Source organism: Aspergillus wentii (assembly GCF_001890725.1).
Source record: "Aspergillus wentii DTO 134E9 unplaced genomic scaffold ASPWEscaffold_1, whole genome shotgun sequence".
NCBI lineage: Eukaryota > Fungi > Ascomycota > Eurotiomycetes > Eurotiales > Aspergillaceae > Aspergillus > Aspergillus wentii.
The window spans coordinates 2,989,654-3,001,514 of NW_024467832.1; the positions used below are offsets into that span (position 1 = coordinate 2,989,654).

Below are 11,861 nucleotides of genomic sequence, written 5' to 3' on the forward strand. Positions count from 1 at the left end.
TGCGGTAAATGGTCTATAAATGCTTTTATACCAAATAATCCCGAGACAGACAGCCCTTCGAGTTCAGCTTTAGAGCATTTACTCGACGTTCTTGTACTTGGCGTTGTGGGTAGCGATAGCTCTGTAATGACTTGTTAGGAACCTAGCCTTCGGCCTGAAGATATCCAGTGTAAACTTACCTTCCACTGGGATCGGTCTGCTTCGACCAAGTCGGGGTCCAGCGCTCGACAGTGCCTGCGCAAGAGGCAGGGAAGAGCTCATCAAACATGCAGCGGTACCAGTAACTATTTTAGGTTAGCTTAATTTCTTCCACATGGTTTCTTGGTAACACAGCATAACATACGCTTCCTTGGTGTCAGGGATGTCAGTTCCCCACTCGGGCTTGGGGTTCTTCAACATCTCATCCGTCACCTCGATCTCGGCCTGGTCCTTCAGTCCATCAATCCAGCTGTAGCCAACACCGTCACTGAACTGCTCCTTCTGGCGCCAGAGAATCTTGTCGGGCAAGTATGCCTTGACGTCAGGCTCATCGGTGGTGTCGAACGCTTTCCGCAGCATGTGCTTCTCGATACGGTCACCGGTGATCATCTTGTCCTTAGGGTCCACGCCCATAGCATATGAAAGGAAGTCCTTGTCCAGGAAAGGCACACGGGCTTCCAGACCCCATGCGGATGTCGACTTGTTAGCTCTCAGGCAGTCTGCCAAGTGCAGGTTCTTGACACGGCGGACGGTCTCGGCGTGGAATTCCTCCTTGTTGGGGGCTGCGTGGAAATAGAGGTAGCCACCAAAGGTCTCATCACTTCCCTCTCCACTCAGAACCATCTTGACACCCATGGCCTTGATCTTGCGGCTAAGCAAGTACATAGGGGTGGATGCACGGATGGTGGTCACATCATATGTCTCAAGGTGGTAGATAACGTCGGAAAGAGCGTCGAGACCGTCCTGGACAGTGAAAGTGAAAGCGTGGTGCTTGGTTCCGAGGAAGTTGGCGACTTCAATGGCAGCCTCGGTGTCGGGTGCGCCTGGGAGACCAATGGAGAAAGAGTGCAGTTGCTGGAAGGTGGTGACAGTGGACAGTTCGTTGGAGTCATCAATACCGACCAACTCAGAAGCGCCGGTTTGCTTGTGAAGCTGGGCCTCGACCGCGGCCTTCAAAGATGCCTCCTGCATACGTAGGGTCTCACGCTGGGCAATGGATGCCACCAAACTCGAGTCCAAGCCACCAGACAGCAAAACACCGTAGGGAACCTCAGCCATAAGACGCTTGCGAACGGCTCTCTCGAAGCTTCTGCGGATCTCCTTGTAGTCGACGGGGGTCGAGGGAATGTTGGCGGGGTCCCACCAGTTAGGCTGGAAGTAGCGAGTCATAGAACCGTCCTTGGAGTTGTAGACATGGCCAGGAGGGAAAGCCTCGATCTTGTCGCAGACTGGGTGCAAAGACTTCAACTCCGAGGCAAAGAAAACAGCGCCGGGGGTCTCGGACGACCATCCAATGTAGAAGCTGGTAACACCGATGGGATCGCGTGCGGCAATGACACGGTCTTCCTTCTTATCGTAAAGAACCCAAGAGAACATGCCATCGAGATGCTTGGGTGCGTCGAGACCGTGTTCCATGTACTGAAAATCTGTCAGTCTCCCTTACCAATGCCCCCCAATCCATATATTTATCATACCAAAGGAATAACCACTTCACAATCCGAATGTGTCTTGAAGTTGTAGTTGGTCTTCAATCCCTTTCTCAGGATACGGTGGTTGTAGATTTCGCCATTGACGGCCAGGACGAGGGATTCGTCCTCGTTGACAAGGGGCTGCGCTCCGGAGTCTTGTATAATTCTCAGTAATCGACCTCGATTATAGGGGAAAGACCAAGTAGGGTCACATACCGACACCGACGATACTCAGACGCTCGTGAGCGAGAACTACCATTCAATTAGCATTGGAAGTTCCAGAGCAGCACACCGTTTAACTCACTAGTGTTGTTGCAAGTAAAGTTACCGCCTATGATCAACTGTTAGAGAAATGTTGCGATTGCAATGGATATCCATCTAGCGGGACTGTGACTCACTCCAGTCCGGTCCACGGTGGCGCACACTGGGAACGACAATCAGCAATTCAGCAAACTATACAACTATCAGAGAGGGATTCTCACGCCTTGGCCATGCGCAAAGCCGTGGGCTTGAACTTTTGCACATCGGGGTGCCTATTCGAACATTGTCAGCGATCAGTCGATCCTGGAGAAATAGAGGGGCAACACCCCCATTTGGTGTGCGGCCGGAATTTCGCGGGGAAGAAAAGACGTACTGGTGACACGCGAAAATACCACACATGCTGGCCGCGAGCAATTAAGATGCCACAGAAAGATATATAGACGTAGCAAAGGGCCAGGGCAAGAAAAAGGTGAAGAACGATTAATTGACTAAGCTCGTTTCCCGGGTGGTTGATATGGGGGAATTGGGAAATTTTAAAGGCCCGTCCGGCGGGGCGAAAAGCGCGAGCGAGGGGCGATTTCGGCCACAAATCTTTTGACTCACCCGATAAGATAAGGTAACAGTAGCCACTACGGTAACTGTCATTTGTGCGCCTTCCCACTGGCCAAGACTGTGTGCCGATGGAGATGGTCTAGTAGATACTAATGTAGTAGCAATGGTTACATACTGCTGCGTACTCCTGGAATGGAAATGATAGAAGAGGTCTTTCTCATGAATGTTAGAATACTTGATTCTCGTCAATTCCATTAAGACCCACTAAAGATCTTCTATATGCATGAAGACAAGACAATCGCTAACATTAAGGGATATACAAACGCCCCTTCCGTGTCACGCCGAATTCGCTCGAGAAATATCAAACCCAGATGCAAGATCTCCAAAAGAGCTGCCAGATGCTCCAGTTCCTTTTTCTTCTTTCTTTCTTAACGAAGATCCGGGACATCAAAGTCTACGGAGCAGGGTTCTCCCGCACAATCTGCTTGACGCGGCGCTCATAGGCCGGGCGGTCCTTCTTGAAGAGGTTGTAGGCCTCCGCCTGAGCTGGGGACTCTGGGTTTGGGTCGTCGAGTAAATCTTGAATGCCGAGCAAGATCTGCTTGATGGTGATGGCCGGCTTCCAAGCCTCCTCCTCGTTCAGGATTGACAGACAGACGGTTCCAGAAGGGTAAACGTTGGGATGGAAGAGAGGCGGCACGAACTTGCCTAAAGAAACCTATTAGTCAGGTTCATGGTATGAAATTCTTTTCATAGGAGATGTAGGAGTTGCGTAAAGATGGAAACAGGCCATCGCGCAAGTGTGGCCGCTTGCAACGGCATATAGGGGATACAAAATCGTAGGGAAAGAAACATACACTTAGGGGGCTTTGTCGGGTATTCTATAAGAAAAAAATTCATGTTAGCCTACATCCAGACCCTGCGCATCACACACAAAGACTTACCATCGGGGAAGGTCACATCGAGCTTGAAAAAGCCACCCTCCCAGAGGGTTTGAGCTTTGCCCGGCATACCACATTCCCAGCGTTTCAAATCAAGGGCACCCTGGGCGGTGCGGTGAGGCTTTGCGTAGAATCCGAACGGGTGATCCTTTCTCCATTGCTTTCTGTTGCGATTTTTTTGTCGCGATCAGCTTTGAGTCCTTAAAACCCACTCTCACAGCCGGTAAACACCATCAAGTATGGGAAGGTCAGGAATAAGGTTACATACCGTTCCTCAGTGAGCCGATTTTGACACAAAGACATGGCTGCGAGTTTGAAGTTGAGATTATCGGTGTCGAGGAACAACGGGTTAAAATAAGACGATTGTGCGAATGAAATCTCGTAGTCCTGGTGAGTAAAATGAAGCCAGAGAGAGTAAAATATAAAGGATGAAAATGTATGGGTAAAAAAAGTGGTAGTAAGCCTGAATTGAAAAGGAAAAGCGAAGAGTAAGGCTATCTCAAGATTGAAGCTGCCAGTGTTCCTGGGTTTGATACCCCACAGCCAATCACTCCACAGCACTGATCAAGATGATTCAAGCATCATGTGACCAGCCCTGTAGATGATGGTATCATCTAGGACCAACCCATTTTATTAAGAAAATAATTAGTAAGAAAATATTAACAAAAAGAGAAATCAAAGAAAAAAAATCTGAAACAGATTTTATTCACAAGTTCCAAGTGAATGGCTCTTGAATTCTTTTGTTTTCATTTACATTCAGTGTTGGTCTACAAAGAATCCCTGCACAATCCAAACATTGACAGGGATCCATATAAAGACAATCGATAAGCCCTCAAAGAGCCAACAAACTTACAAACACATCTATGTAACAGAACATCTTTGACTATATGCCATGGCCTTTCTTATATCCAAGTATTCCCATGGATCTGCGAAATTTTACCCTCTTGGCCAAAAATAGCATACCGACTCTGAATCTCAAGTATATAAAGCATCGAAACAACTGGTAAGGCAATGAGTGCCCAACTATCAAGCAATCCCTCTTTCTTCCTCTTTCAAGTCCCCTCTGGTTATATGACCAGGCCCCCAAAGCCAAAATGTGCCATGAAATCACCTGGTGTCATGCCCTTTGTCGTCACCGAAACCTACAATACGTCCTTCACATTTCTTGCGCAAAAGCCATCAGATCTGGTTTCGAATGCCATGCCTGGGAGTTGCTGGAGATCCCAATGATTGGGATGTGCGAGAATTGCAGCCACCAGAGAAAGCCCAAAAGAAAAAATCGCAACAAAAAAAGGGTGGAAGATTACGAAGAGATATCGTCGCCTTATTCAACCGCCACCTCCTCAGAAGCTGATTTCGAGGAGAGGCCTAAGGCAGAAAACGAATTATATTACTTCGCAGACGTGGACGAGGATGGTTTCATGGAGGAAATGGAGTTGTTTGATGAAATCACATTTTGAACACGCAGGAGTTGCTTCGTTGTTGTCTCCAGTTTTGTTTTTATCAACGTTGGGTGTTATGATTTGCTTGTCTGTGGACTGTTGGGGCGTTTTGACGTGGCATCGCTATGGAGTTTTTCTATACACTCAAGTCACCCTATTACGGTCGAATTCAGGTCTGGAACCGAATAATGTCGCGAAATGGGTATTGAATATTGTTCCTAACGATGCGTTTATTTATCTTCATATATTCCCTGCTCAAACTTCTCGGTGTCGAAGAATCGAGCTGTGATCTTGTTACCGTTGAATATTCGACCTTCGAGAGCATTGACGGCCTATATTGTTTATCAGTATTGCAACGTGAATTTAAAACTATCAAATAACCCACCCGTAGAGCAGATAGTTGGTTCGTGAATTTGACAAAAACTGGCACTGGAGTACCAGATTCGCGGGAGATAAAGACGCGCTCAACACGGCCATACTGATTCATGTCAGATATTTGCTTATCAGTAACCAAGGGTAAAGATGGCTTACCTTTTCCGAGCATTCTTCTCCGATCTCCTGCATCAATCCACCATCCTGGTCTCCCTGCAATTCTGCATCCACATCCATTCCGTCGAGCATGCCCTTTAGAACAATAACGTCGCTCATGTGACCGAATTTACCCCCATCGTCAACTGCCTTCTTCGCGCCACCGATAATCTTACCCCTACCAGCGGGAGTAGCAAAACCACCACCTTCCGAATCTGGCCGCTTCTTTTGCTTTTCAACTTTAACCTGCAACGGATTGACAATACCCGTTCCAGATGCACCCAAGCCAGACCCTTTCGTCCAGCCGTACTTTGAGAGCAGTCGCTCTGCAAATCCTTTCTGGCCGGGACGAAGCGAGCGCTGGCCATCTCCTTCCTCTTCTTCCTCAGCAGGCTGCTCCTTCGCAAACACTTCTTCGAGTTCTGCTTCCGAGGCCGGGATATCTTCTGGGGGTGGAGGTAGTGTGTAACGGACTGGAGCACGGGATATGGTCGCAGAGGATGGCTGGACTGAATCCAGAGGTCGAGAAGGTGGCGGTGGAGGTTGATTTCCCGTAGACAATTGAGCACGACGCGCGTAAGCATCTCCTCCGGTAGGATCATCTGGAATCGGAGCAGGTGGTTCTTCGGGAGGAGGGGGGATTTGATCTGACATCGGCATATCACCCGAGTTTGTGGCCATTCGTAAACGCCGGGCATATGCATCTTCCCCGGAAGCGTCATCAGGAACTGAAGCAGGCGGCTTTGAGCTATCGTTGAGATTTGGCGGTGGTGCGAAGCTGCTCGGGGGAGCAAATTTGCCTAGGAAAATCTGTTCAGTAACTGGACGAGCATGCATTCTATTACCTGCGGACTCACGATTCATCGGCCTTGAATATTCCTCCTCACTGTCCGAATCCCTGGTCGGAGACTGCACCATGCGATGCGAATACAGACGATCCTTCCACTCTCGGACCTCCGCAATCTGTTCATCGCTATGCTTGTATTCTTCGTAATTATTCGGCCGGGACGGGTCATAGATATCATCCCAGTTCTGTATAAACTCCTGCGGTTCACGGTTCTTCTTGCGCTTCTTGCGGCCCCCTCGCTGCCTCTTCTCGCCCATGTAGAATCCATTAACATCGTCATCCTCGGTGCCCGCCCAGTCCGCAAGAGTCGTCTTGGCGGCAGGGACCGCTGCCGCTGGAGGAGGCACGGGGGCAGCCTTTGGAAGGCCCGGTTTCGCTTTTGGCTTTTGGGCCGAAAGCTGTGGTCTTTTGGTAGGTTGGAATCGAAGAGAGGCTGAATGAGCAGAAACAGAACCCGATGGAACACAAGTGAGCAATCAAATCTTGACTTGTTATGAAATCTCCATCACAGAGATAAAAGGGTATGAGGTCTACCAGCTAGCTGCTGCTTCTTGGCAGTGGATTCATCATTCTGCGGCTCGCCTTCGTCGGCCTTTTTGAAGACGACTGGAGCGCGTGAAATAGTTCCGGGTGAGGAGGTATCGGCGGACGGGTCGAGTAGATTGGCATAGAGCGATAAGCCCCCGCCTTTCGAAGGAGTGGAATCAGACGTCATGGGACGGTCGTTAATTGAGTCAAATATAGATCGACAGGTCCATGAGATGACAGAAGTAGATGTAGGCGTAATAAGGTGAATTACGGGGTACTTGCGATGCAGCATCCAGAAGGCCGAAGATCATCTGTTTGCTTTGTTTGGTTCGTTTGGTTCAGTTGCTCTGGTTTAGTCATGTGTATCCATGAGCATCAATCTTTATGAAAGTCTCAATTGACACTAATACCTCGGTTTTAATATACAAGATCCGATGTGGTGTAATGGCTAACATCGCTCGCTTTCACCGAGCAGCTCGGGGTTCGATTCCCCGCATCGGAGCGTAACATTTCTTTTTTCTTTTTTAATTTTTTTCCTTGTTTTTGCTCCACGGATCACTGACAGGACTGAAGATATATTTGGCACTGGAGTGGTAGAAAAAGCAAGGTGTTATAGGTTTGATTGCCCTGGCCATTACAGCTATATCAGCATGGCCAGATCAGAGGGGAACATTATACATTATATAGGTAGTCAACCTGGATAGCAACTATTCCCCAGATCCCCCCCCCCAAAAAAAGCGCTACTCATTCTACTCCTCACCAAAATTCCCCTTATCTTTCCTAATAAACAAGCTTGCTACCATCATACACGCCATAAACATCGCCATAACTGCAAATGGCAGACCCATCCAATTCCATCCCAGCTCCAGGCCCTTTACCAATAATATATTTACCACGGGGCCTATCAGGTTCCGAGCCGCAACGCTCAGCATCATCGCTGCACTATATACTGCGCTCACTTGACTCGGCTGTACGGCTCCCCCCAGTAAACTCATCAACAGGCCTGTTGTACAGCTACCGCACGCCACCAGCAGAAGTCCGGTGGCCTCAATCCCCAGAGCCGGCGCAACAGCTATGACCAGTAAGCCGGATGCCGTCACGGCAATGGACATGATGGCATATACACGGTCGCGCGCCCAGGCGGTCCAGCCACGCTGGTCAGCGACGAGGCGGGTGAGCAAGGGGAGGAGCACGAGGACGACCAGGCCTTGTGCGCCTTGAAAGAGGGAGAGAAGTATATTGCCTCGGCTGTAAGAAAGAGAGTATTTGGCGCTGGAGTATTGCAGGCCGATCATAGTGAAGAGATCTCGGGCAGCAGTCTGAGGGGCTAGAATGCAGAGGAGCAAAAGGGCTTGCCGGTTTGATATCAGCACGCTGAAGAGAGGTGTCACTACACTAGAGATTGCGGCGACGATTGGGTTTGCTGCTTTGGCTGTAGAAGAGACTGCAACTCGCGGAGACGTCAGTTCTGAGTTAAGAGAAAACGTGCTCCTCAAGTCCAGCGTTTCCGGGATGAATCGCACAAGCAGAGCCATGGCCGAGAAAAGCACTCCCTGGCTAAGCAGCATAACAGTCCAGGTATATCCTTTCTCCATCAACGCAGCGCTAACAGCCGGTCCAAAGAAGCCCGATATCACATCCGCCGCATGAAGAAACAAGAAGATCTGCGCTCGTTCAGCCTGGTCTGTCGCATCGGTAACCATGACATGTACTAAGCTGGAGTTGACAGCGTCGCCGCCACCGACAAAGAGAAAGACCCCCGAAAGCCAAACCCAGCGTATCGAAGCAAATCGCCAGTAGCATACAGCCAGCACCCATGAAAGTGCAGTGAGAATACCGACAACATTCAGGATGAGTACACGCTTACGCCCAATGTGCTCTGCTAACAGACCATATGGCACGGTGCACAGCAGCGCAGCGAAGACGGGGACTAGTTGCTGGAAGCCGCGTACCAACGCAAGCTCCTTTTGCACAGGTTGTGCCTTGCATTTATCAGCCAGATATGTTGAGGAAGCAGTGGTGTTCAACGCTGGAGGCACTGGGTGCATGTTGTAGTAGTCATCACAGATAACATCTTCGAAGATTTGAATCAGTGCTGCTGGCTGTAGATTGTCGCCAAGCATGGTAGTAAAGGCAAAAGCGCATAGGAGCAGGATTATACGCTGCTTAAGCCTGAGGGGTATGACATGCGGTTCTTCTGAGACAGACGCATCTCCAGCGACTCTGATGCTATCTCGAAGAAGGGGTGCGGACTCAGAGGCATCGTCATCGTGGGATTCATCATGGTCATCATGGTTGATGATATCTGCGGAGGCCATGTTGATTCACAACCCCTACAACGAACTTAGGTCCGAATAACGTGTCTATTCGAAAGATGACTTTCAAAGAAGTGACACGACACGCTCAAGGGACCTTATCAACAGTGGATTCAGTCCGATCTACAACGGCCCAGTCGGGGGACAGCCGGCCATGCCCCACACTGGCTGCCATGCTAACTCCATACGGTCTACAGACTATTCCAGCCTGTCTCCAAAGAGCCTAGAAGTGTGGCTGATACTACGTACTTGATGCTGGTAAAACAATCACCTCAAAAGTCCTGGAAATTGAAAATGAGCTTTCCGCCGTCGGTATCCCGAGGGACGATGGCATACTATGCAAGGTCTAGATCCTTCGAGTCCCGTGGAAGAGTTGATGACTTAAGACGTGTATAGTATGAAGATTATTATGCAGAAATTAGAACATAGCCAAGCACAGCTAACAAGCCAAGGTATAGTCAAGAGTTCTTGGTTTCCATAATCCAGAAGTTACAATGTAGGCTATTTTAAGGGTCTAGACCAAGACTAATGCATGTTTGAAAGAGGGATATATTATTGATTGCTATCTACCATAATGCTATCTGTTATTTTTAAACCAAAATTGCATAATTGATAATGAATATGAAAGATATGACCAATATTTACGGTTGATAGATCTCTTTGTTAATATTGCTTCTTTATCTAGACTAAATAGGTAAACAATTCGCCACCACAACTTCAACCACCTTCCTATATAGGCAGTACGCTTTACCAAGAATTGCCCAAAAGTCAGCGTGTTAAAGAGCAATAGTTGCATCTTTAGCACCTAATTAGCGTCCCAGCTGACACCTTTTTAGCTTGAATGGTATCTTATTCCCAAAATGTTATTTACCAACAATCTATTCTAGTCTATCTGCTCACCGCACAACTGTCAGCGCTCTCATCCTCTACGGCTGGACAATTACCAGCAGCGGTATGGGCACGACGACCAGCAGCACAAACGCCAGTAATGAATTACCCCAGCCGTAGCCGAGTTTAGAGTACATATACGGAGCAGCGACAGGCATAAAAGCGCCAGAAATGTAGCGTAGAGGCAGCACAGCGGCAACAGCAGAAGCAGAGCGATCCCCAAAAATATCCACCAGGTAGTTCATGATCGGGGTTGTGCTACTGGACAGCGAAAAGCCACATAGCACGGTAGCTAGGGTCGGCACGATCCAGTGGAAGCGTCTCTGGAGCGACCAGCCGTACAGGAATAGGCCGATGGGAAAAGCGACCATCGCGGGGATGATCGGTATCAGACGGTTTTCAGGGCGTGGAGTGGCACAATCTGAATCATTGGGCTTTTTGGCCGACAATCCCCGTAGCAGGAAGTAATCGAGGGTGAAGCGGCACATGAGAGCGCCGGTCAGCGTGCCAATAGCTGTAAAGATTCGATTATTACTAGATCTGAAAGCGGATTTATGATTGGTCAGGGCTTACTTAAAGCGATGTAAATGAGGCCCGATTGACTCTCAGAGAAGCCATAGGTTTCCTGAAAGACAGTTGCAAGGGTCGCGGCGATGAGCGAGACATAGGCGAATAGAATTGACAGGTAAAAGCCCATAAGCACTGCGATGCGAGAGCGGCTTAAGATGACAAAGGGACGTATGGTGAGCAGAGCCAGTGCCTTGACTGTTGTCACATTCCATCCTGTGAAGTATTTTGATGGTGATTCGACCTTTTCCTCGGACCCATTAGCCTTCTTCAGTGCTTTTTGGCGTATTACCGGCACATAGGACTCTTTCAGGACAAGAGCCATGAATAGCGACATGCAGGAAGTGACAATCGCCATCAGCCAGAACGTCCAGCGCCAGCTAAGGTACTGCGTAATGTAACCTCCGGCAATGGGGCCCACGGCACTACCAAGGATAGGAATCATACTCGTGATTGACATGGCGGATCCACGTTTCTTGATGGCAAATAGATCGCCGGTGATGGCCGGGTTCAGGCAAATGGAAGCGATGGACGAGCCAGCTAGGAACCTGAAGATAATGATCATGGCGATGCTGTTGCTGAAGCCTGCGATCATGGTGAAAATTAGGAACAAGACATTGAAAAAGTGACAGACTGGCAGACGCCCGAGACGCTCGGACAAGGGGCCAATATAGAGTGGAGAGATGGCTTGACCGAGATTGGGGATGGTGATGTAGAAGACTGAAAGAAAGCTGCTGTAATTGTTGAACTCCTTTTCTATGGCAGAAGTTGCCGGAGAGCAGATGACGAGCGACATGTTGCTGGAAAGGCATCAGCAAATCTTGCTCTCACAATTACAGGGGTATTTGGACCATACGCCATCAGGGACATCAATGACAAGGCGATCACGATGAGCCATTTCCGAGAGTTTGACCAGCTCTGAGGCAGTGATGGATTAGTCTCATCATCTGGAATACCAGTGGCTGCTTCTAGAGACCCATCCACTGCAGGATCATTAGTGGTACCACCCAGATGCTCGCTAGACGCCATGACGGCCTCGTTTCAGAGTTGTGCCGTTGAAAAAGGAAGAGAAAAGGAACGATGGGAGAAAGGAGGGAAAGGAAAGGAGGCAGTGTAGGTCTGGAATCTAAATACAAATGAAATATAATCAGCTAAACTCGGCGTATTCCGTAGTGAGAAATCAAGGCTGTAAGATTTTAGTATCTTATCTGCATAAAGCCATATGGTGCAATAGCAGCAGTGATTGGCCAGTGTCGAAAACAAAGGATGAATCGATCTCGCGATGCTACCTTATAATCTAGCGTGGGAATAGCACCGACTGTTAT

General features: G+C 48.9%; 5 protein-coding genes and 1 non-coding gene across 6 annotated transcripts; 1 reads left to right on the plus strand and 5 right to left on the minus strand.

Moving 5' to 3' along the window:
• Positions 1-78: 78 nt before the first annotated feature.
• On the minus strand, positions 79-2,327 carry ASPWEDRAFT_99751 (asparagine synthetase B; the record flags this gene model as incomplete). The annotated part of the gene is made up of 9 exons (XM_040839684.1): positions 79-121; positions 180-284; positions 344-1,617; positions 1,674-1,822; positions 1,884-1,919; positions 1,972-1,998; positions 2,066-2,091; positions 2,150-2,200; positions 2,302-2,327. 9 exons carry the CDS (start codon positions 2,325-2,327, stop codon positions 79-81), a joined length of 1,737 nt encoding a protein of 578 aa, XP_040694844.1.
• Positions 2,328-2,603: 276 nt separating this feature from the next.
• ASPWEDRAFT_34666 (E2 SUMO-conjugating protein UBC9) lies at positions 2,604-3,947 on the minus strand. The gene is made up of 4 exons (XM_040834058.1): positions 3,690-3,947; positions 3,425-3,585; positions 3,338-3,361; positions 2,604-3,188 (listed from the first exon to the last, which is right to left on the minus strand). Exons 1-4 carry the CDS (start codon positions 3,722-3,724, stop codon positions 2,935-2,937), a joined length of 474 nt encoding a protein of 157 aa, XP_040694845.1. The 5' UTR covers positions 3,725-3,947; the 3' UTR covers positions 2,604-2,934.
• Positions 3,948-5,093: 1,146 nt separating this feature from the next.
• On the minus strand, positions 5,094-6,953 carry ASPWEDRAFT_101488 (putative G-patch DNA repair protein (Drt111); the record flags this gene model as incomplete). The annotated part of the gene is made up of 5 exons (XM_040827390.1): positions 5,094-5,195; positions 5,249-5,341; positions 5,395-6,191; positions 6,249-6,671; positions 6,773-6,953. The coding sequence occupies 5 exons, from the start codon at positions 6,951-6,953 to the stop codon at positions 5,094-5,096; spliced, it is 1,596 nt and encodes a 531-aa protein (XP_040694846.1).
• A 243-nt stretch (positions 6,954-7,196) lies between these two features.
• ASPWEDRAFT_t14 lies at positions 7,197-7,268 on the plus strand. The gene has a single exon. It is a non-coding gene; the product is annotated as a tRNA-Glu (tRNA).
• A 218-nt stretch (positions 7,269-7,486) lies between these two features.
• Positions 7,487-9,128, minus strand: ASPWEDRAFT_34668 (uncharacterized protein). The gene has a single exon (XM_040834059.1). The coding sequence runs from the start codon at positions 9,082-9,084 to the stop codon at positions 7,516-7,518; it is 1,569 nt and encodes a 522-aa protein (XP_040694847.1). The 5' UTR covers positions 9,085-9,128; the 3' UTR covers positions 7,487-7,515.
• A 598-nt stretch (positions 9,129-9,726) lies between these two features.
• On the minus strand, positions 9,727-11,645 carry ASPWEDRAFT_34669 (uncharacterized protein). Its single transcript, XM_040834060.1, has 3 exons — positions 11,393-11,645; positions 10,543-11,336; positions 9,727-10,483 (listed from the first exon to the last, which is right to left on the minus strand). Exons 1-3 carry the CDS (start codon positions 11,563-11,565, stop codon positions 10,008-10,010), a joined length of 1,443 nt encoding a protein of 480 aa, XP_040694848.1. The 5' UTR covers positions 11,566-11,645; the 3' UTR covers positions 9,727-10,007.
• Between the last annotated feature and the right edge of the window lie 216 nt (positions 11,646-11,861).

Excerpts from the sequence above, each read along its gene's own strand:
- ASPWEDRAFT_34666 (XM_040834058.1), bottom strand. The coding sequence starts at position 3,724 with ATGTCTTTGTGTCAAAATCGGCTCACTGAGGAACG. Across the intron at positions 3,586-3,689 it reads AATCGGCTCACTGAGGAACG|AAAGCAATGGAGAAAGGATC; the intron begins GTATGTAACCTT and ends AAATCGCAACAG. Across the intron at positions 3,189-3,337 it reads CCCGACAAAGCCCCCTAAGT|GCAAGTTCGTGCCGCCTCTC; the intron begins GTATGTTTCTTT and ends AGGTTTCTTTAG.
- ASPWEDRAFT_34668 (XM_040834059.1), bottom strand. The coding sequence starts at position 9,084 with ATGGCCTCCGCAGATATCATCAACCATGATGACCATGATGAATCCCAC.
- ASPWEDRAFT_34669 (XM_040834060.1), bottom strand. The coding sequence starts at position 11,565 with ATGGCGTCTAGCGAGCATCTGGGTGGTACCACTAATGATCCTGCAGTG. Across the intron at positions 11,337-11,392 it reads TCATTGATGTCCCTGATGGC|CAACATGTCGCTCGTCATCT; the intron begins GTATGGTCCAAA and ends ATGCCTTTCCAG. Across the intron at positions 10,484-10,542 it reads CCTCATTTACATCGCTTTAA|CTATTGGCACGCTGACCGGC; the intron begins GTAAGCCCTGAC and ends GAATCTTTACAG.